This window comes from Diplotaxodon limnothrissa, linkage group LG1 (assembly GCF_057381915.1).
Source record: "Diplotaxodon limnothrissa isolate DT_005_m linkage group LG1, D_limnothrissa_male_GT1.1, whole genome shotgun sequence".
NCBI lineage: Eukaryota > Metazoa > Chordata > Actinopteri > Cichliformes > Cichlidae > Diplotaxodon > Diplotaxodon limnothrissa.
In genome coordinates, this window is record NC_140596.1 from 3,661,362 (window position 1) to 3,684,089 (window position 22,728).

Below are 22,728 nucleotides of genomic sequence, written 5' to 3' on the forward strand. Positions count from 1 at the left end.
ATCAACCCCACCAGAAACAGCACGAGTGTTCGCGAGTGTTGGAGGATGACTTTTACGCTGAAAATTATTACAGCATCAGAAAAAGACTCCTCACCCCTCGTTTCATTCCATCCATTCATCGGCTGCTGATTGCTCGCCACATCAAAATGGACGACGTCAAAGTCTGCATGGTGGCGGAAACTCTCTTGCACGAACTGAAATCGGAAAGGAAAGTCTTTGACGCCATCGCCGAGGCATACCACAATCTGGTAGGGTTGGACATGGTGAAAATCAGACAGCTACGGTTGGTCGCAGAGTTTTACAAAGGGGGCTGCTAATTTTTTCTCTGACAGACTGATTTTTTCATTCTTAGAACGTGTAACCAGCATTTTACCAAACAATGTATTCTACATATAGTGCATTTAAAAAAAAAAAAAAAAATGTACCCACGTAATCGGTGATGAATTGTGAAGTTACAATTCTTTTCTGAAAAAGCATTTTTATTTTTGTATATAAATAAATGTTGATGTTGTGCTATGGGATTGTATGTTTCAATTTTACTTATAATGTGCCAAATCACTACAACAGGCGGCTCAAGGCGATGCCATCCAGAGTAAGGATCTTGTTAGCCACAGTGTTTCTAAGATTTTTACGCCCCGTTACAATAACCTTAGTTCTATCTGAACTTAGAAGCAGAAAATTAAAGCTCATTATGCGTCTAAGACATCCCGGCAGTTTAACCAATAAAAGCGGGTATCATATGCATAGCAGTGAAAATGTATGCTATGCTATGCCTTCTAAAGCGCGTATAATGTAAACAAAACTGGTCTTTGCACAGAAGCCTGTGGAGCTTCATAATTAACCTCAGTGTGTGAAGAGGACTCTCCATTTAATAATAGCTGTAATAAAATGTTATGGCCAACGGTGTTAAACGCTGCACTTGGGTCTAGCAGGGAAGATTTCAACTTTTCAATATGAATGAAGGCTGAAAACTGATTAGATTAATGTCTGATGATCTTTTCTGTGCTTCTTCAAGTTTGTAACACCAAACATATTAAAGGATGATATAAGGTTCACAGGAAGAGTTTAATTAGACACACATTTACTATTTTCTTTATACTCTTTCTTTCTTGACATGTTTAATATGCTTACTATCAGAGGAGAAAATGACCCTTGTGTAGTTTAAAAACTTTTTATTTAATCAAACTGTAATGTTGTTGAACTCTGACGGACGTGTCTTTTAATCTTGTCAACAAATCCTTAATCACCTAAATCTGCCATTTATCATCTTGTAAAATGTTCCCTCTGCTTCTGTTGCACATCTCCCTGGACACTCTCTGCTTCACCAGCCCTGTGCAGGTGGTCCAACCCCTGCCTGCCTCCTTAAACTGGGGTGTTTAAATCTCTTTACCTCTGTTGTGAACTTCACACAAAGTTTGTGGTAACAAAATCAAACTGACGAGGATCTCGTTTGAAAAAGAAAAAAAAACGAAAAAAAAAAAAAAACCCACACACACACAGTCACGAGACAAAATAAAAACAGACTGCTCAAAGCAAAAGCAGAGCCCTCGCAGCTGGTAGTACAAAACACAGCAACAACATGCGTATTAGATACCCTCAGTGCCAAAAGCATAAATATGAAAAAAATGGGATCACCAAGAATATCCTAAAAATGGCGATGAGGTGGGTGTTACAGTGGAAAAACAAAAAGCAGCCAAATTTTCATCTGAAAATGTTGAATTTTAGTAAAAACAATGCTCTGTAGTTTGATACTGTCGTTACAGACAAAGCAGATGTTTAAAGCCTTTGGACGCTCATTTGAAATGCACACATTCTCCTTATCAGCTGGAAACATTAAAGCCGTAAAATGACTTTTTCGAACGGATAAAAACTATTGAACAGCAGCAATAGTGTTTCCTGCATTTAATCCATCACTACTATGTTCTATATAAATCCAGATTCCTTTTATAGTTTGCAGTGAAATTTGTTAAACCATTGCTTAATGGGACAGAAGTACAAGTCGCTCTTTACTAACACATTTGTAGATGAGTTTATTGCTGAACAACACAGCTAGCAGTCTCACACACTCTTTAGGTTTTTTCAAGTTATGTGTGTAAGGGTTTAGTCTATCAAACCTTACCCTTTTCTCCCCAGTATCACAACAGTATGACTCCCAAAGTACGGCTCAGTAAACAACCAATGATTCTAAAGCCAGAACAGAAAGATACAGTTGGAAGATGAATGATTGCGTTTTTATGATGCGTAGTAAAACGACCCCCTCTTCTTCTTCTCTGTGTTGTTGTTGTTGTTCGTGTGTGTGCGCGTGTGTGTGTGTGTGTGTGCCTTAGAAGTCAATTAATACATTAGCCATACTTAAAAAACATCTGAATTTCATTTAGAACTGAGATTCTAAGTTGTAAGCAGAAATCTTATGCACAGCCAGAAACATGTTTCCCCCCCACTTTCACAATGCTGAGGTGTCAAATCCACAACCCCCAACAAATGGTTTGTTACACGCGGGTGTGAAGGGCAAGCTTTACTTACACAGCCTCACACACAGTAGATTTTTAAAGTTTTTGGGTACAGGGGTTTAGCCGCAGATGCAACATCCACTTTTGATAAAGATCACTCCACCTGTTTATTTCTAAAGAAATTAAGCATCTTTATTAAACTCTTATTTATAAAAGTCTACACATTAATAGACACCGTGTGCTCTGTGACATTACAGTCTTCTACTTCTGCTTCCATCGGTTTGCATTTTAAACTCCCGGCCTTTCAGTTTGTTATGAACGACTTTATATCACAAAATGTTAGAAATATAAAGTGAACCATGCGACTTTTTTTTTTTATTTTCTGTTTGATGGAAGGACTTAAGACACGAGTTATTTAAACAATTCTAAATGACAGTGTGATGGCCATAGCACTTTATGTGGGCCAAATGTGTTAAGGATAATGTTTATCAATGTAAAATTGCAAAGAACTTGTGGATAGATTATAACATTTTGTAAACAGTTACCTCAGAAGCTGTACTGGTAGATCTATGTATGTAAGGTAAAACTATCCACAGTACTTCCACTTAAGTAGCTAAACACATAAAGTCACCCTTACCAATAATCCGCTGCTCCTTGAAAAAGTAGCGCAAACAGACAACTGACTGAGCAATGATAAGTAGAGCTACCCGAGGCCGAGACTCAAGCAGAAGAAATTAAAAGTTGTTGTTTTTGTGGCTCGAAAAATTAAAGAAAGTATGTTTAATAATTCAACAAGACCCGCACCTTCAACACATGTACATTCAAATTCTGGTACAGGCTCATCATTGCTGCTGTTCAATAGTTTTTATCCGTTCGAAAAAAGTCATTTTACGGCTTTAATGTTTCCAGCTGATAAGGAGAATGAGTGCATTTCAAATGAGCGTCCGAAGGCTTTAAACATCTGCTTTGTCTGTAACGACAGTATCACACTACAGAGCATTGTTTTTACTAAAATTCAACATTTTCAGATGAAAATTTGGCTGCTTTTTGTTTTTCCACTGTAACACCCACCTCATCGCCATTTTTAGGATATTCTTGGTGATCCCATTTTTTTCATATTTATGCTTTTGGCACTGAGGGTATCTAATACGCATGTTGTTGCTGTGTTTTGTACTACCAGCTGCGAGGGCTCTGCTTTTGCTTTGAGCAGTCTGTTTTTATTTTGTCTCGTGACTGTGTGTGTGTGGGTTTTTTTTTTTTTTTTTTTTTTCTTTTTCAAACGAGATCCTCGTCAGTTTGATTTTGTTACCACAAACTTTGTGTGAAGTTCACAACAGAGGTAAAGAGATTTAAACACCCCAGTTTAAGGAGGCAGGCAGGGGTTGGACCACCTGCACAGGACGGGTGAAGCAGAGAGTGTCCAGGGAGATGTGCAACAGAAGCAGAGGGAACATTTTACTAGATGATAAATGGCAGATTTAGGTGATTAAGGATTTGTTGACAAGATTAAAAGACACGTCCGTCAGAGTTCAACAACATTACAGTTTGATTAAATAAAAAGTTTTTAAACTACACAAGGGTCATTTTCTCCTCTGATAGTAAGCATATTAATGTCACGGATCGCCGTGCGGCAGGCAGGAGTAGGACCCAAAATGCAGGACTCACAGGCACGAGGGAATGAACTCAAAACTCAGCTTTATTTGCTGGCAGAACAAATATACAAACTAAACTAAACTGGGAAACCACAAACTAAGAACTCACAGAGAGACACAGGGAGATCTACACACGGCATGAGGGACGACGTCACGCTGAACAGAGGGAGACGCAGACAGAAATACACAGAGGGTTAACGAGGAAAGTGGGAACACACGGGGAACACAGGTGACACTGATAATCATAACGAGACAGGGCGGGGTGAACTGAACATGACATGTACGGGCGTGAGAGTCACAAAGTAAACAGGAAGTGCACAGAGGTTCAGACAGGAAGAGAGAGAGCACGGGGAAAACACAGACATAACAGGCTGGGGAAACATGAAACAACCACAAAGGGAGACGAGGGCACACAGGGGGAAGAGAGAGCACGGGGAGAACTTAGACATAATGGGCAGGGGAAGCATGGAATAAAACATAAGGAGAGACGAGGGCTCACAGATACACAGAGGGGCACACAGGGGGTAAAAGCCATGAAGGGAAAACACTTAGGGAACAACACAACAGGGCAACTCAGAAAACATGGCCTAAGCAAGGAACAAAATACAAACATACAAGGAAACTAAGAACACTGGGCCAACATGGCCCAGGACCATGACAATTAAACATGTCAAGAAAGAAAGAGTATAAAGAAAATAGTAAATGTGTGTCTAATTAAACTCTTCCTGTGAACCTTATATCATCCTTTAATATGTTTGGTGTTACAAACTTGAAGAAGCACAGAAAAGATCATCAGACATTAATCTAATCAGTTTTCAGCCTTCATTCATATTGAAAAGTTGAAATCTTCCCTGCTAGACCCAAGTGCAGCGTTTAACACCGTTGGCCATAACATTTTATTACAGCTATTATTAAATGGAGAGTCCTCTTCACACACTGAGGTTAATTATGAAGCTCCACAGGCTTCTGTGCAAAGACCAGTTTTGTTTACATTATACGCGCTTTAGAAGGCATAGCATAGCATACATTTTCACTGCTATGCATATGATACCCGCTTTTATTGGTTAAACTGCCGGGATGTCTTAGACGCATAATGAGCTTTAATTTTCTGCTTCTAAGTTCAGATAGAACTAAGGTTATTGTAACGGGGCGTAAAAATCTTAGAAACACTGTGGCTAACAAGATCCTTACTCTGGATGGCATCGCCTTGAGCCGCCTGTTGTAGTGATTTGGCACATTATAAGTAAAATTGAAACATACAATCCCATAGCACAACATCAACATTTATTTATATACAAAAATAAAAATGCTTTTTCAGAAAAGAATTGTAACTTCACAATTCATCACCGATTACGTGGGTACATTTTTTTTTTTTTTTTTAAATGCACTATATGTAGAATACATTGTTTGGTAAAATGCTGGTTACACGTTCTAAGAATGAAAAAATCAGTCTGTCAGAGAAAAAATTAGCAGCCCCCTTTGTAAAACTCTGCGACCAACCGTAGCTGTCTGATTTTCACCATGTCCAACCCTACCAGATTGTGGTATGCCTCGGCGATGGCGTCAAAGACTTTCCTTTCCGATTTCAGTTCGTGCAAGAGAGTTTCCGCCACCATGCAGACTTTGACGTCGTCCATTTTGATGTGGCGAGCAATCAGCAGCCGATGAATGGATGGAATGAAACGAGGGGTGAGGAGTCTTTTTCTGATGCTGTAATAATTTTCAGCGTAAAAGTCATCCTCCAACACTCGCGAACACTCGTGCTGTTTCTGGTGGGGTTGATCGGACATACAACCGTTGCATGTGTCAGTGAGGTACTTGTTGATTACGAGGTTGACAAGATGATACACAGCAGTTTTCACGATATCGATGAACAAAGAAGATGCCCAACCGTCAAGCTCGTCCGCTTGCTGCTGCTTTTCCAAGGGTCGATAGTAACCGGACGTGTCAGGTAATATTGTGCCCTCGTCCGCAGAACTTTCCTCCTCCTCCGCAGGGTGGCGCAGGGCTGTAGAGGCCATACTTCTCTCTGTTTTTGAGCTAAAAAATAAAAAAATAAATAAAGGTTTGAAGGAATGAGACGGCGGTCTTCTTTTTAAATAACAGAAGAGGGCGTGGTCTGGAAGTGGGTTGATCTTAAAGGGTGCGGGTAGGTGTGGCAGCTATTTTCAAAAACCGTAGAGTTGGCCACTGCGTCTCTAGCAGCTGTAACTTTGGAAAAGAACAGTAATTCCCATCTGTTGGGCTTGAAATTCTCCATGAAAATGGCATCTTCCAGCCCTTCTGCTCAATCAACCATCAGAGTGACAGAACTCGGTACATATTTGGTACTTGGTACCAGGGATACTGAGCAATCTTTAGTCTCTGAAGATTGTGAGATTCATAATGTTCCCGATGATGCTGACATCGTGCTTTAAATGTAGTTCTCCTGTGCTGACTGAAACGTGCATGTTTACAGCATTTAACGTGCAAGAAACTAGTCTTGCACAGTGGGATAATGGAGTGACAGGGTTCATCACAGTTGAAAACAGCTGTCCGTGTGCACAGGCCATCCTGAGATCCTAAAAAGATTTTCAGATTTTCAGAAGAAAGAACACGTTGCTCTTAGCAATACTGTCTAGAACATTTCTTGCTCCACCTCTTCTTCAACCCTGTCTGTTCCCTGCACGACTCCAGCCAGACATACAAAAAACCACAAAAGAAATCCTACTGAGTCCACATCACACACATGCACACGCAGCCTCACACACAAGAACACAAATACCATAAAACATCCATGCACGCATGCACGTACGAACTATTTACTCAATCCTGCAAGAGGAGTGTAGGATTTAAATGTATGTATGTAATTTAAATTTGTATAAGCTGTAGATGTTTTGTTTTGTTTTTTTTGGTTTGTGGCGACGACTACACGACAAAAAAAAAGTTGTATGAGTCGGTGGAGGGGGCCCTCCGTGTTCTGGTTACCAGCACCGACCTTTGCAGTGAGCAGCTTCGGTTACGTGCAGCCCGAGTTTTTTCACCCGCGCTGAGGACAAAAGAAAAAAAAAAAAAAAAGAAGTTCTGTAAACACACCTATGTGCATCTCCGATAGTTCCCTCACAATAAAAGCATCAAGCTGAATCACCATTTCAAAGCTTTTAACTTGAAGTAAGAAACGCCGGAAATGTCTCGTCGGCATTCACAATAGCGCTGAGACGTAAACAGTCCTTCACAGCGAAATGTCTTGAAGGTACAAAGACGAGAGGAGACAGGCGGGAGTTTGTGGCACAACACTGGCACGAGCAGCATTAGAGTGATGATGGGTGTAAAAAAACAATGAGCACGATTTTTCACGTAGATTGCACTGTACACAGTATTATATTAATGTACAGTATGCATAGAGATATGTGAAGTGAATTTCAAGTGCATGTAGGCTAAATATTAAAAGGCCGCTTTATGAGTTTACCTAAAATAAAAGTATTCATGCAGAACAGTCAGTTTTACTAGTTCACCGGTTGTTGTTTATGAGAAGTGATAGAGAAAAGCTCATGACGTCCCTAAATTAAAATCCAGTTTAGTCAAATTATCTGTGCAGATGAGTGAAAAGGAGATATATTCACCAGACCATAGGTAACTTTCAATAAAATGGGTCTCATATATTAACTGTAAAGCATGATGAGGAAATGGCCAGTGTGTAGTCAATGACTAAACGATTCAATTAATCTATTCAGAGAGCTCAGGATAACTTGACTAAAAGATGAAGATGATCTGGACCTTTCAACAGGACGATGAAAATTTACAAATAAATAGTATCAAAACAGATCAAAGGAAATCCTTTTCAAAAATCCCATTAAAACTTTGAGCGAAAACCCTTAAACACTCTGGCACAGAGACGATTTTCATGGACCGGTTTTCAGTTTGTGTTATGCGTATAAGTCATTTCTGCCTAAGTGGGTGATGTTGTTTACTACCAGTGGTGTACTTTTGTCAGTTAGAGAGGGTTTTTTGTTTTTTCTCATCCTTCGGGTCTCTGTTTTGTGTGTGTGTGTGTGTGTGTGTGTGTGTGTGTGTGTGTGTGTGTGTGTGTGTGTGTGTGTGTGTGTGTGTGTGTGTGCGCGCGCAGTCGGGAGGGGGGAAAGTTGGGGTGTCCAATTTCTTTTTTTTTTGGGGGGGGGGGGGGGGCTTCTTGTGAGGGCTGTCTGTTTTCCACATTCTGCAACGGTAAAATACGACTTTGAGGCGGATATTTGTTTTACTTTATGGGCAACAGTTATTCTTGCTCGTCTCCTGTTGACAAAACTCGCCTCATGGTTGACTCTGAGGAAAAAAACTCTTTCCCCACAGAGGGGAATAAACTTATTCGAATATGAGCTTTTTTCCACTAAGGCTTATTTTATAGGGAGATGTACGAAATTATTTACCGGGTTACAAGCAATGATAATATCGGCTGTTGACTCCTCAGCGTCATCATTTTCTGTCTATTGAGAAAACCCATTGTAAAAGTAATGAAGAAAAAAACTCTACCAAGGAGCAGGCTGTGCAAAAGCTACCTCATATAGATGTTTTAATAATAATAATAATATTTTTTGGGGGGCGCGTTATAGGTTATAAGCATTGAGAAAAAACTGATATCTGCTGTCTCACTCCTCCTCAGACGCTTACAGAGAAACACGTGTGAGACACCGCCGCCAGGTTAGGGATAAGTTTTCATATCTTGTGTCTGACAGTCTGTTCCTGACTCCAGGCTCCACCTGTACTACCTGCAGCATTATGACGGCTTCCTGGTTCTGCTCAGATCTTGGTTCAGGTCCTGAAAAGTACCTAAACCTGCACAAAAGAGCTTTTGTTGGCTCAGCCACAGGCAAGAGTCTGGGTGTGAACCTGGTTTCTGGTGTCACAGCATTGCACCCTGCACTTCCTCCATCCAGTCCTTCAGGTGTAGCTCACAAATGCAGAGTTTTCATTTCGAACAGAATCTGACAAAAGATCGACTCAAACACAAAGTTCTTTGTTAATGCGTGAACCTAATCATTACACAATAATCTTACTGTTATCTGGGCTAAGATTAGGCATTAACACATGCATGGTGTGAAAGGAGTTTTCAGCCTTGGCAGAGGCATGCGGTCTCAGACGCTCTTGGAACATGCCGGAAATGTCTCGTCGGCATTCACAATAGCGCTGAGACGTAAACAGTCCTTCACAGCGAAATGTCTTGAAGGTACAAAGACGAGAGGAGACAGGCGGGAGTTTGTGGCACAACACTGGCACGAGCAGCATTAGAGTGATGATGGGTGTAAAAAAACAATGAGCACGATTTTTCACGTAGATTGCACTGTACACAGTATTATATTAATGTACAGTATGCATAGAGATATGTGAAGTGAATTTCAAGTGCATGTAGGCTAAATATTAAAAGGCCGCTTTATGAGTTTACCTAAAATAAAAGTATTCATGCAGAACAGTCAGTTTTACTAGTTCACCGGTTGTTGTTTATGAGAAGTGATAGAGAAAAGCTCATGACGTCCCTAAATTAAAATCCAGTTTAGTCAAATTATCTGTGCAGATGAGTGAAAAGGAGATATATTCACCAGACCATAGGTAACTTTCAATAAAATGGGTCTCATATATTAACTGTAAAGCATGATGAGGAAATGGCCAGTGTGCAGTCAATGACTAAACGATTCAATTAATCTATTCAGAGAGCTCAGGATAACTTGACTAAAAGATGAAGATGATCTGGACCTTTCAACAGGACGATGAAAATTTACAAATAAATAGTATCAAAACAGATCAAAGGAAATCCTTTTCAAAAATCCCATTAAAACTTTGAGCGAAAACCCTTAAACACTCTGGCACAGAGACGATTTTCATGGACCGGTTTTCAGTTTGTGTTATGCGTATAAGTCATTTCTGCCTAAGTGGGTGATGTTGTTTACTACCAGTGGTGTACTTTTGTCAGTTAGAGAGGGTTTTTTGTTTTTTCTCATCCTTCGGGTCTCTGTTTTGTGTGTGTGTGTGTGTGTGTGTGTGTGTGTGTGTGTGTGTGTGTGTGTGTGTGTGTGTGTGTGTGTGTGTGTGTGTGAAACAAGATCGCCTGTCGCGGCAATTATGGTTTGTTTTTCAGTCTCTCAAAAGGAAAAGTAGTATTCACTAAGGGATATTTATTCATTTTTTACACATAGGCAGCCTGTAGGTTACAAGCGGATAGAAAGTTCTTCTTTTCATCACAAGCTATGGTGTATCTTAAAGGTTTTTTACAGCGTCTGTATTATAGGAAAATAAAATACTATTGAAATCTCTACAGGAAGTCACTCTTTATTCCCATTACAAACGCCGGTGCAGCTTAAGAAAGTAAAATTACATCCGCTATTGTAAAAAACAGAGAAAATTGTCATAATATCGAAACAGAATTCAAACTATGAGTTTGCGGAAAACTAACTGCCGCTCTGTCTCTCTATACATCACAGAATCATCTGCTGCATCACCGCTGTGCTTCAGGAACCATACCCCTCCCCTCATGCTTAGGGAACATGACGCATCAGGTCTGAAAATGACTAGACACTTCCGGAGTATTTCCGGTAGGGTCATAAGGTCCGGATCGAGGCCTTCCATAGTAAATATGCTGTATTTGAATATGTCATATTCAAAGCCTTCTTCTTTGGGAGAGCAGATCTCATCGGACACAGGAACGCTGCTGGGCTGCAGAAGGAAATCCATCTTGCGTCTGTGCCTTAGAAATTGTGACGGACTCCACCTCTCTGCTTTTTTATTCTCCTCCCCCGCTGCACTCCCTCCCTCTAAAAACTTTTTTTTCCCCAACAACAGATGGCGCGCTTCTGGAGGTTTCCCCCCTCCCTTCTCAGGATGCAATTCGACACGCTTAGCGACAGATGGCGCGCTTCCGGAGGGGGGAGGTCAAAAGGTTATGATTAGGGCCATCAATCACTTCGGATCAAATTTTGTCATAAGCTGTATGGGAGTATCTCTCTTTTACTGTTAACGTCAAGCTGCAGAGCCAACGAAAAAGAAAACGAGATGCACTTGTCTTTGCCTCTGAAGAAAAAAAGAAAGCAAACACTGGTTTTGGTTTATGTGACTTTGACTCCAAAAAGTTGCTTTATATAAATCATATATACCTATGTTATAAATACATGATACTTTCAGCAAAATATCACACAGTGTTCTAGCACAATATCTAATCTGGGACTCTAGTCACGCAGCTCATGGCCCCCGAATCAGAACCTTCATCTGTTAACTGTTCTTGTTGGAAACACAAAACATTACAAAACAGGCAAAATGACCACTCAGACGCTTACAGAGAAACACGTGTGAGACACCGCCGCCAGGTTAGGGATAAGTTTTCATGTCTTGTGTCTGACAGTCTGTTCCTGACTCCAGGCTCCACCTGTACTACCTGCAGCATTATGACGGCTTCCTGGTTCTGCTCAGATCCTGTTTCAGGTCCTGAAAAGTACCTAAACCTGCACAAAAGAGCTTTTGTTGGCTCAGCCACAGGCAAGAGTCTGGGTGTGAACCTGGTTTCTGGTGTCACAGCATTGCACCCTGCACTTCCTCCATCCAGTCCTTCAGGTGTAGCTCACAAATGCAGAGTTTTCATTTCGAACAGAATCTGACAAAAGATCGACTCAAACACAAAGTTCTTTGTTAATGCGTGAACCTAATCATTACACAGTAATCTTACTGTTATCTGGGCTAAGATTAGGCATTAACACATGCATGGTGTGAAAGGAGTTTTCAGCCTTGGCAGAGGCATGCGGTCTCAGACGCTCTTGGAACTGTTTCACTGCATTTTTAAACTAAGTAATTAGTCAATAATAATTAACAGATTCCTGAATTCCTTCATTCCCTGATCAGTGGAGCGAGCTGTTATTTTTCCTCAAACTTTATGAGGAACCAACCGCAGAGCCGTTGTGTTCACACACCCACATATGTTCCTCCAGCAGGACTGCAGTGTCCCTCAGAAACAGCCACCGTGGGGATCTGTCACGTACCCCGCAGCTTGCCCAGTTTCCCAGAAGTCCTGGTCCTACAACCTGATCCACAGCGGTACTCGCTGTTCTGTTTGTTCTTTTGTGCAGCGGGTGTCTGAAAGAGCTCTGCTGGCGAGAGTGTCGAGGCGTTGGCAAGTTGTTTCTATCTGTGTCCTTGGAGGATTTCCAGAGTCACGTCCTGAGAAAAAAGCCGCTGAGTGAGAGTGAAATAAATACCTCAGCTCTGCTCCACGCTGCAGAAACACCTGATTCATAGCTGCAAACGCTTTCTGCTGAGTTCCACTTGCTGTTCAACTGCCAGGATATTTTGAGCTGTGCTTTGTTATTGTGAGCAGCTTGATATCTGATAACAGAGGGGAATGTGGGGAGGGGGAGCCGGTTTCATGCTGTGATGTCTTTTAGCTCTCAGACTCAAACAAAATTGACATAAGGCCAGGAGACCAGCTCTTGAGTCTTGAGTCAAAGGGCCACCACACACAGCCGAGGGTCTCAAAAGGAACTATACTGTGTGCAGATTTAAAGTACTTCATCTTTGTTGTTTTTTGGTGAAATTCTGAATTCATCCAATTTGTTTTCCCCCCTAAAGAGCATTTTCATCTCAAAGAGCAGAGAAGAAAAGCACGCCTGTTAATGCGCTGGTCTATCCTCGGTATACCGAGTGTGTGACTGCAGACGCGGAAGCCTGACTAATGAAAAATTCACCACGTCATCACAGTGCTGAAAAAGCTGAGCCCAGCTTAACACTTTCTGTGTTAGCCACGTCAAAGAACAAACAAGTTTGTCTGACCCTGATCCCCTTCCCCTTACATAACACAATTAATTTGATATGTCCGCTCAAATCGTCGTATGATCCTATTCATCTTCAGGTTCCCCGGGAGCTGCAGATTCTTGGTTGATGGCTAAAGGACAGCGACAGGAGAAACCACATTTACAGAAACAATAAGTCCTGTTGTTTGTTGCACCATGCTGTGGTGGAAAACGTATTTGAGATGGTTTGTTTGGTTTGCTTTGTCATGATTCGTACGTCAAGGTAGTGACACCGTTTGAGATATGATCAGGGCAAAAACGAATACGTAGGAATAAAAAAATGTTTGTGTTTGTGGTCAGAGGTTTTGAGGTGAATATGTGACTGCGGTATTGCAGAAAAGAGGCTCCAGGTCTAAAGGGGAGCAGCGCTGCAATTTATGGCTGAGGCTCTGAGAGGCTCCTGAGGTTAAGAAAACAATGTGTGCAGAGACAGAGAAGAACAAATATGAATAAGGTCGAAAAGACACTTTGTAGAGACCTAAATAACTGCATTCATCAGCTCCATCCGCACATGCAGAAACTGCCACCGACAGGAGAGTTAACTCACATAAAACCACTAAAATTTTAATTTGTTGATATTAAACTTGCACAGTGTGTGGCAAATGTTCTTCCCAAGAAAAAGACAAAAATACCACGAATCACTCATGAAGTCTGAGGTCTAAGTGATCATCAGTGAAGACCCCAACACCAGCTCGCAATCCTAAACTTAACCCTGTGGTTTGGAGAAAAGTAATAATATGTCTTTGTAAAAAGAAACAACCCCCCCCAAAAACCCTCCAACTGTTTTCCCCTTTTAATCAAGGGGAAAAGGGAAAGAAAAACGTTTTTCTTTGATTACCAAGGCAATTTTTCCTGTACTGGGGAATCTCCTTTGGTTAATATAACACCCTGCAGACAGAAAACGTTATAGGATACAAAGACTGCCATCAATCAAACGAGGTTAAAAAATGACCCCAAAAAGTTACAGATGTGGGATGAAAAAGTCAGGATTGTGATGTTACAACACTGTTAGTGAAAAAGGGTGACAGCCAATGTTTGTGCTGAACTACGAAATGTGAGCCATCGCTTAGTGTTTAGAGCTTCATGAAAAAGTTTAAAGAGGTGTGAAAGAAATGTGTCTGAGGATTTCTATTTCTCCCTTTTGCTGGACTTGGAAGGTCATGGGGGTCTATAAATCAGCTGTGAGATACACCTGGAAGTGATCAGAACTGTCGTAATATCACATTCACACCTAATATCTGTGTTCAGAGAACTTCATCGTTAACACAGGGAATAACCCAGGAATGTAACCACGAGAGTTCAAGAAACTCACAGGAGCTTCTAGGACGAGCAAACGAGAAATATGATTGGTGTCTCCGCAGAGGTTGTAGAGATGTTTAAGGGTATTTTATGAAGTTCTATGGACCATTTGGGAGAATGCAGTGGTTTCCAATCTTCTTTTAGACTTTTTGGACTAAAAGGTCTAAAGCATACTTCTGTTATGATTCACAGAGAGGTTTTAAGGATCCAAGATGAAATTCTAGGGTTGCATGTTTACAAATGAAAATATTCCATGTCATCTTATCAAGATTCAGCTTGAGAAATTGAATTTGTCTGGAAACTGCACTACAGTTTAAATCTATGATTTAGCTTTCTGGGTTTGAAGACATTTTGGTTTCTGCTGACCAAGCTGACAATGAGACTCCACGTTTCACTTACTGTTCCTGTTGATGTGGAATCAGTGAACACGGTTTTTTCACTCCTTGCCTTCTGTGGTGTTTTTATGAACAAAATGCTTTTGGTGCAAACATTGAGCAATGTTTTCTAATATCCTGCTATTATTTGCCTGACTGCGTGAAAGAAAAGTTTTCTGTGTGTGAACTCGACGTGAGGACATGATGAAGGTTGCCATTGCTTCATCAATGCAATTGTCCAACTGTAAGCAGAGGTCAAGACTGCAAAGCTTGCAGAATCAAACCTTTGAATAACAAAGCCTCGGTTTCTAGACTGTTAATAAGCAGAGGCGTATTACACAAGACTTCACCCCGGATGCAGCTGCAAACAGTTTTTAAAACTTTTAAAACTCTTGACTACGACATGAGGTGAACTCTAAGTCTGCGTTTATGAAAAGGTGAACTCTGATGAACTTTCTGTTGAACCGAGTGACTGAGATGAGGGAGGAGAAACGAGGGGTGGAAGCATAAGAAAGTGCACGAGTCAAATGGGAAAGGAAAGTGAAAAATATTCCAAAAAAGGGAAACAGCACTATGAAACAAGGAAGTAAAATGTAGAAATGGAAAACAATGAAGGAAAATGGAGCACAATTGAGTAAATACAGAGAACGAGAGAGAAAAACATGAATAAAATGATGAAAGAAGACGGGCATACAAAAGAGCAAAGATCGAATAAGTAGAAGGAAGAAAATCTGATTACTCACAGTTAAGGGATTATAGATGTAATGTAGGTTTTGCTACAGAAATATTTTGATTGTTAGTTACTGAACGCAGCTGTTTCAACGTGGAGAAAGTGGTTTGATGAAATGTGTAGTTTAGACATTCATGCTTCTGATACAAATGTGTCTAACAGAACCAAGTTTGTTTTTAGCTGTGTTTGTCTGTCAACAGGATCAAATTTCATCAGACTTGGAGAGACGAAGCCCGAGCAATGAAAGAAACCATTACATTTTGGTGGGCTTCTGGCAAGATGGTGCTTTGGACTTAGTAGAGGACTGGGATTTGTCTAGGCCAGGGGTGGGCAACTCCAGGCCACGAGGGCCGCTGTCCCTGCAGATTTTAGATGTGTCCTTGAACCAACACAGCTGATTTAAATGGCTAAATTAGCTCCTCAACATGTCCTGAAGTTCTCTAGAGGCCTGGTAACGAATTAATCATGTGATTCAGGTGTGTTGACCCAAGGTGAGATCTAAAACCTGCCGGGTACCGGCCCTCGACGCCTGGAATTGCCCACCCCTGGTCTAGGCCATCTTCTGCAGGAGACTACTGCAGGCGTTTTAGAAAACCTTAGATTCTCATCAACTTACCATCTTAAGGTGTCCGTCATCAGCAGTTCTGACCATGACTCCCTTCCCTCCCTCTGAAAGAGTCTAAAGGCTCTGAGAGGTTTCCTTAACACGTTGGCAGGACATCAACCTGCAGCGCTGCCCAGTCACCGAGCCCTGTGACTTCAGCCCTCATCCTTTGAAGAATGTGGCTCTGTTTAGAACAAATCAACTTGCTTTCTAAGAGGTTTACTGCAGCCTTTTGTTCCACCCTCTGCTCTTATTTCCAAAATGACCAAACGTTGACCTTAACAGTTTTCGGCAGAGCCAATTAAGAACGATCTGTTGGTTGAGATCTGGGATCTGGACCAGCTTTAAATCTCCTCGTAGATATTTCCCCTTCTACTGGGTTGAAGCCAATGTTCAAAGGGCCACGTAAGTGAGAGAGCTTTCAGGCTGTAATCAGATCTCAAATAAAGCTCCGCACCGTATCTGCGTGAAGTACTTGATAGTAGGATAACGTGGTTGGTGTGCAAAGATGTGAGGCTGTATCTTGTAAAGGCCATGTGTGCTGTGGTGATCTTCATGCATGCTCGTGTGTGTCTTAGGGATTTATGTCTTGCCATGTCAACAGACCATCTCCTGAAGCCCTACAGCTCCGGTGTCAGACCGCTTAGTCTGCAGGATATGTTTGTTCTGGTTTGGGATTACTTTGAATCTGTGCCATGGCGGATGTGTACAATCAGACTAGTACAGACGTGAGAATCTGACTTTTTAGCTGTTAGAGGAACACGTAATATTTTATTCATTGATCTATTAAATCCACAGACCAACTAATTGGTTTAAGAGTTTTGGCTGTTTCATTGCTATTAGAGGTAGTCTTTTGGTGAGTAGTCAGAGTATTGTTTTAGTTCATCTCATTGCTCCTGCTATTGCTGTTTAATACCCCATCATCCTTTCACCCTAAAGGTGTCGTCTCATTTGAGTTTGTTCATGCAGACTTCTGCTCCTCCAGTATCCTACCATCATTTGTGCCTGTAGGGTAAGTAATACTGGAGACAAACGTTGTGCCAGTTCATCCAGACATTTCACTCTTAACGAGAGAAGTGGACTGACTGACACCGAGACCAGTTTATGGCTAACATCTGTTTTTCTAAAGGTCTGCTGCTTGATGGATGCTGTGTGATGTGTTATACTCACTGGTGCCGGTGCAGTTTAATGCGTGAACGTGAACGGCTTTATTTGTTTAACCTAGATTTTTTTCCTCCCGTTCAAAGGAGCACTCTTTCCTGTGTGGGAGGTGAGTGGCAGAGATCTGGACCACACCTTTGTTCAAAGTGTAAAGGTGTTTGCAAACAAACTGACATCCCCACAAAGCAAGAAAATATAACAGGAAATACGGGCCAATCCTGTGCAGCTGAATGACATTTCACTTTGTTTGGGATGATAATAATTAACATAACTTTTATTTGTTTGAAAAATACACAGAAAACCTCCCAAGACGCATTTTACCTGTGTGTATTTATGTAATTGCTCCAGTATTTGGGTTTTTGATCGTGCGCAGCTTACAGGAAACATCCATCCATCCATTCGCTTCCGCTTGTCCTTTTCAGGGTCGCGGGGGGCGCTGGAGCCTATCCCAGCTGTCATAGGGCGAGAGGCGGGGTACACCCTGGACAGGTCGGCCAGTCTGTCGCAGGGCCAACACACAGGGACAGACAACCATTCGCACTGACATTCACACCTAGTGGCAATTATCCAATTAACCTATCCCCACAAGCTGCATGTCTTTGGACGGTGGGAGGAAGCCGGAGTACCCGGAGGGAACCCACACAAACACATGCAAAGTCCACACAGAAAGACCCCGGCCTGATGGTGGAATTGAACTCAGGACCTTCTTGCTGTGCGGCAACAGTGCTAACCACCGTGCTGCCTTACAGGAAATATGTGCGTTGGTAATAGCCTGTTTTTTATATGTCAAAACATCTCAGAAACTGTGTGTCATGGGAAATTATCATTACAGTAGCTGTTTGTAAAAAGTGACCGTAGCCACTGTGAAGTCTGGTTTTGAAGCTTAAGTGTTTGCAGCCAAAAGTGACTGCCAGAGGCTGGAGTGTCAGGTTATTATGTAAGCCAGGGGATAACTGCATTAAAATTCTCCATAGGCTCCAACACAGTCAGTCAAATATTAAGAAAGCTCAGCAGGCACTTAGAAGAGACATCGCCGGAACCACACCTTTAACTTTATGCCTTGATAGAATCTAATCAAGTGAGCTATAAAAAATAAACACACCCTATAATTATTTAGAAAGAAATTAGATGGATGGCAGTGAATGTCACTGGCTGCTATCGAGACTTACCATTGTCACTGTTATGAAATTGCAAATGTGACCTCTTGTTTTTTCTCCACACGCACTTTTTATCTGCTCGGATGTGATTGGTCGATAGAACTTGGGCTCCAAATTAAGAAACTTCGCGCCTATTTTCTGAGCTTAACTTCTCCAAATGTGAAGCTAGGAGAACTAAACAAGTAATAAATTAAGAAAACAACAGGTAAGGACTAATGAATAACAATGAACACCCTCTCAGTAGATCAAGGCAGATTTCATTATATTTTTTAATGTGATCTGTGTTTGACATTTACAGGGAAGCAACAGGTAATTTAACACAACGGCTGAGCGTCTTTCTGTCTCCACAGTAACGGCTGTTTCCTACCTTTCAGGGTTACCTGAGGAGCAGTTTGGGAAAGTTTCCACTATATGTGTGCTTCTACGGAGATTACAGGAGAGTACAGTTACACAAAAGCAAAGCGTGGTGTGATTAAAGTGACGCATTAATCTGTAGATCTGATTATCTCGTTAACTATGACACAAAGAGGCCTGGGCCAGCTGGATGTCAGCCAACAAAAGTGTGATTAAGGCTGCATGGAGACGGAGGTCAGCGCACACACACACACACACACACACACACACACACACACACACGAATATAAGTCTTCTATTAGACTCACTCCACAGTGCTCAGATAACAGAGAGCGCAGCAAAAACAGTCATCTGTGATCAGCAAACACACCGCTGACGTTTCCCTTATACGCTGACTTTTATTGTGAAGGGAAATCCCATTTGACCACCACACTCCCCCACCCCCTCCCTGCAGGCGCTCATTGTGTGTGTGATCCGAGCGGTGATTCGAATGGTTTTTAAAGAGGGCTCAGTACACCGGGACCTCACCACGTCTGTGATCATTTACAGTCACACTAAAGATTACAAAACTTCTCCTTTTCACCTCTGAAAGCCTGCTCGCCTCTACCCTTCCCCTCAGAGGCTCTGTTGAAAACAGTATAATATTAAGTTTTAAGGCTGCATTTAATATTTTTCTGCTCTGCTTTTGCATGCTTGCATGAAATTCTAACTGCAAATTACAGGATCAGGGATCTTTATAAGCTTTGGGATTCCTGCCAGCTTGAGGTTTATTTTAGACAGAGAACACCGATGTACTGTAATTTCAGGACAGATTTTTCTCGGGGTAAAATAAGCATATCTTAAATTACATGCTCCTGCTGATAGATACGTTGATAAACTCAAAACAAGTTTGAGCAAAATCTGATGATGCACTTTTCAGAAATTTACAAAGTTTGCTTGTTTTCAAGCAAAGATTGTTGGTTTTCATGCTTTTGGAGCAACCAGTTCCCCATCTTCCCGACACCCAGGATCCTAAATCTGACAGAAACCCTTATCATTGAGGAGAAATTAGGAGGATTTCACCTAAAGTGCACAACTGACAACAACTAAAAAGACTGCATACACACGCTGTTGTGAAAATAAGACCCAACCCAGAATAAATACACAAACGTCTGATTTCTAGTGTCGATAAAACACCCGAATGAGTGGGCAGTGCCTCCTCTTACCTGTGATGATTACGGCTTTGCCGTGGGCAGGCAGCATGGCTCGTGGCTGGCTGGTCTTGGTTGCATAGTAGATGCAGAAGGTGATGCCAAATAGCACCGGGAGCAGCATGGCCGGTAGGCAGAACGCCCACAGCCTCTCCACCAGCACGGTGGCCCCCAGCCAGGCCACCACGGTGGAGGTGGTGTTCAGGTGGGACGCCAAGATCTTCTTCATGGCTCCGCCGATGAACACAGTCACAATGGCCAGGTAAATCCAGAAGGGGAGAGTGTAGTCTTCCATCACTGAAGGAGAGTATGAGTGGCTTTTTCACCTGTTCTACCTGTCTGCCTAATTTTTACCTGTCTGTCCTTCTTTCCTGCAGCTGCAAGTTTGAAGTTTAAAGAAACAAGAGCGTGCTGTCCCCTCTGTCAGATAGTAACTCAGTCTGAGTGTGTGTCTATTTGTTGCTCTCCCTCTCTGCTGTACACACTCCCTCTCACACTCTGTGTTCTGACGAGCAGCCGGTACAGAGCTCTTCGGCTGCTTCTCTCACTCACTGTATATATAGAGATCTGCAGGGGAAGGAGGAGGGACTAAAGGCTGTAGCCCTGCATCTAATCTGCAGCCCACACACGCGCGTACACGTACGTACGTACGTACACACACACGTACGTACGTACACACACACACGTACGTACGTACACACACACACGTACACACGTACACACACACGTACACACGTACACACACACGTACACACGTACACACGTACACACACACACACACACACACTGAGAGAGCAAGTTTGGCTCAAGAACAATCATGAGTGTGAATTACCTGATCATTTATCAAAGTTTTTATGCAATAAAAAAATAAAAATAAAAACAAAGCACAAACCTGACACACACACACACGGCGCGGGAAACGTCATGTCTTATATGACTTCTCTGTTTCTACTGATAATGTTTTTATGAGTTTCACAGGTCAGAATGTGATCTTGACTTGTGCAGCAGCTGATCTGAAAGCAGGAAAGCTGCCAGAAGTGGAGATACAAGGTTTTCACTCAGCGGACAGACTGAGTCCTTTGTTCGACTGACAGCTCGCATTAAAATCTCATTCACTGTTTAAAAAAAAAGACAAACAAATAAAATCCCAATTCCAGAGCTCTGAGCGCCCGGTGTTCAGGAAAAACCAGTAAGCAGACCTTATGTTGGGCTCAGTGGTTTAAGAATGAACTTTTGTGCTTGAACTTTATGTTGAAATTTGTATGAGGTCATTACAGCGCCACATGGAGCTCATCAGAAGACTGAGACAGATTACCGATTAGTGTATTGATGAATCGAATTTAGTGACGTCAATAACGACTGCACTGCACTCTTAAAGGTCAACGCAAAAGCTCCAGTTGGAGTTACTTTGTCACACTGCCGCACATCATGCAAAAAACACATTTTCTTTTTTAAAAATCGAAACCTTCAAACAAGCACCAGCACCCCCCTGCACCTCTCTCGTCTCCTTTAAGTTCTTTGCATCGCTGTATTTGTATTTGCACTGTAATGATGCCTATATACCTTTGAGTAATGGATGCAGGATATTCCTTTTTATGGGTCGACGTTTGCTCATCGAACAGTTAACGCGACCTGCTCCAGTTGCGCCGGCTGAGATTGACCAGACAAAGGAGACTTGGAACTGTTGGGCTTTCTTCTGACTGAAACTTGGCTCAGAAACAACTTTCTCGACTCATTTCAATTTGGTGCTTGACACTCTCAGCCAGGGACAAAGAGAGGAGCTGGGCTGTTCTCTGATTAACAGCTGTTGAGCAACAGCCAAATGCCGACCCCTTAACTCTTGCGCCGTTGCATTTGTTTGACGTTTGGCTCTTAATGATGAGCTGAAAGAAAATAAAGTGTATTTTGTCCTTTGTCTAACTCCAACCAAGCCTTTAACCTATATCATTTGAAAAAAATGCAGAAGCACTCAGAGCCGCTGATCTGAGGATGGCTCAGAGTGAGGACGCCACTTTGACAGGAGCGTTAACCTGGTATGTTTTTGACAGCAGGAGAAGCCAGAAAATCCCATCGCACACTCGGAGAACAAGTCCACACACAGCTGGGATGAGCTTTGACTGCAGGGGCGAGAGGCTTGAACATTAAAAGAAGTGACAAGCTGGATTTGATGACGTCTTTTCAGGGTTTACTCTAAAGTCTAAATTCTCACAGTTTAAATCTGGCCAGTGAGGCCAAATTACTTATAGAATAAGAACTGGAAAGTACAAGTTGCAATTTTTGCTGTTTAGCTAACATCACTAAAGAGTGCATGCTGAAGCTTTTCTTTTATTTCCTTCTGTTTTGGCTCCAAAGAGCCAAATTCTACATAATTTACTATTTCGGCTCACACTAACTTTGTTCTCTTTTCCATCAAGCTTCCCTTTTTATGCTGTCATTGATTTCATTTGTATATTGCATTGGGTAACACTAATTTCCAGACAACTGTGCTCATGATTTCTGAAAAAGAAGTGATACATTTCCAAGAAAGTACTCTGATGGACGCTGACATGAATTCATCCATTATTTCTACAACTGTAAATTACACATCAGTGTCAGGGCTGCAGCCAAGGGACCTCATTCAAGGACTGAACATGCACACACAGGAATAAATGTGTTGCTGAAAGACATCAAATAATTTGGTTTGTTATTTGTACGAGACGGGGCTGGTCTCAGAGCTCTAGGTTTGTTTTTGCTTTTTCTTTTAATCTGATCAAAGTGGTTTAGGTCTTCTCTGAACCCACGTGTGTTCACATCTAACATGCTGAGTAGCCACTTTTTAAATTCTTGTGTAACATTTCTACGATCAGACTTGTTTTGGTTATTTATCACAATATTAGCTAGAATTCAGGAAGACGAATTTGATATGAGAACAGGATGATGGGAAATTTGGTTATTTGTTTTCCACGCCTTTAGAAGT

The 22,728-nt window shown here is 41.8% G+C and overlaps 1 protein-coding gene across 1 annotated transcript in view; it reads right to left on the reverse strand.

The window, feature by feature from the left end:
• hsd11b2 (hydroxysteroid (11-beta) dehydrogenase 2) overlaps nt 1-20,296 on the reverse strand; it is a 36,424-nt gene extending 16,128 nt beyond the window's left edge. Inside the window, exon 1 of the mRNA XM_085358324.1 lies at nt 19,788-20,296. Coding sequence (XP_085214450.1) covers nt 19,788-20,067 — 280 coding nt within the window. The 5' untranslated portion in view covers nt 20,068-20,296. The remainder of the gene's footprint in view (nt 1-19,787) is intronic.
• Between the last annotated feature and the right edge of the window lie 2,432 nt (nt 20,297-22,728).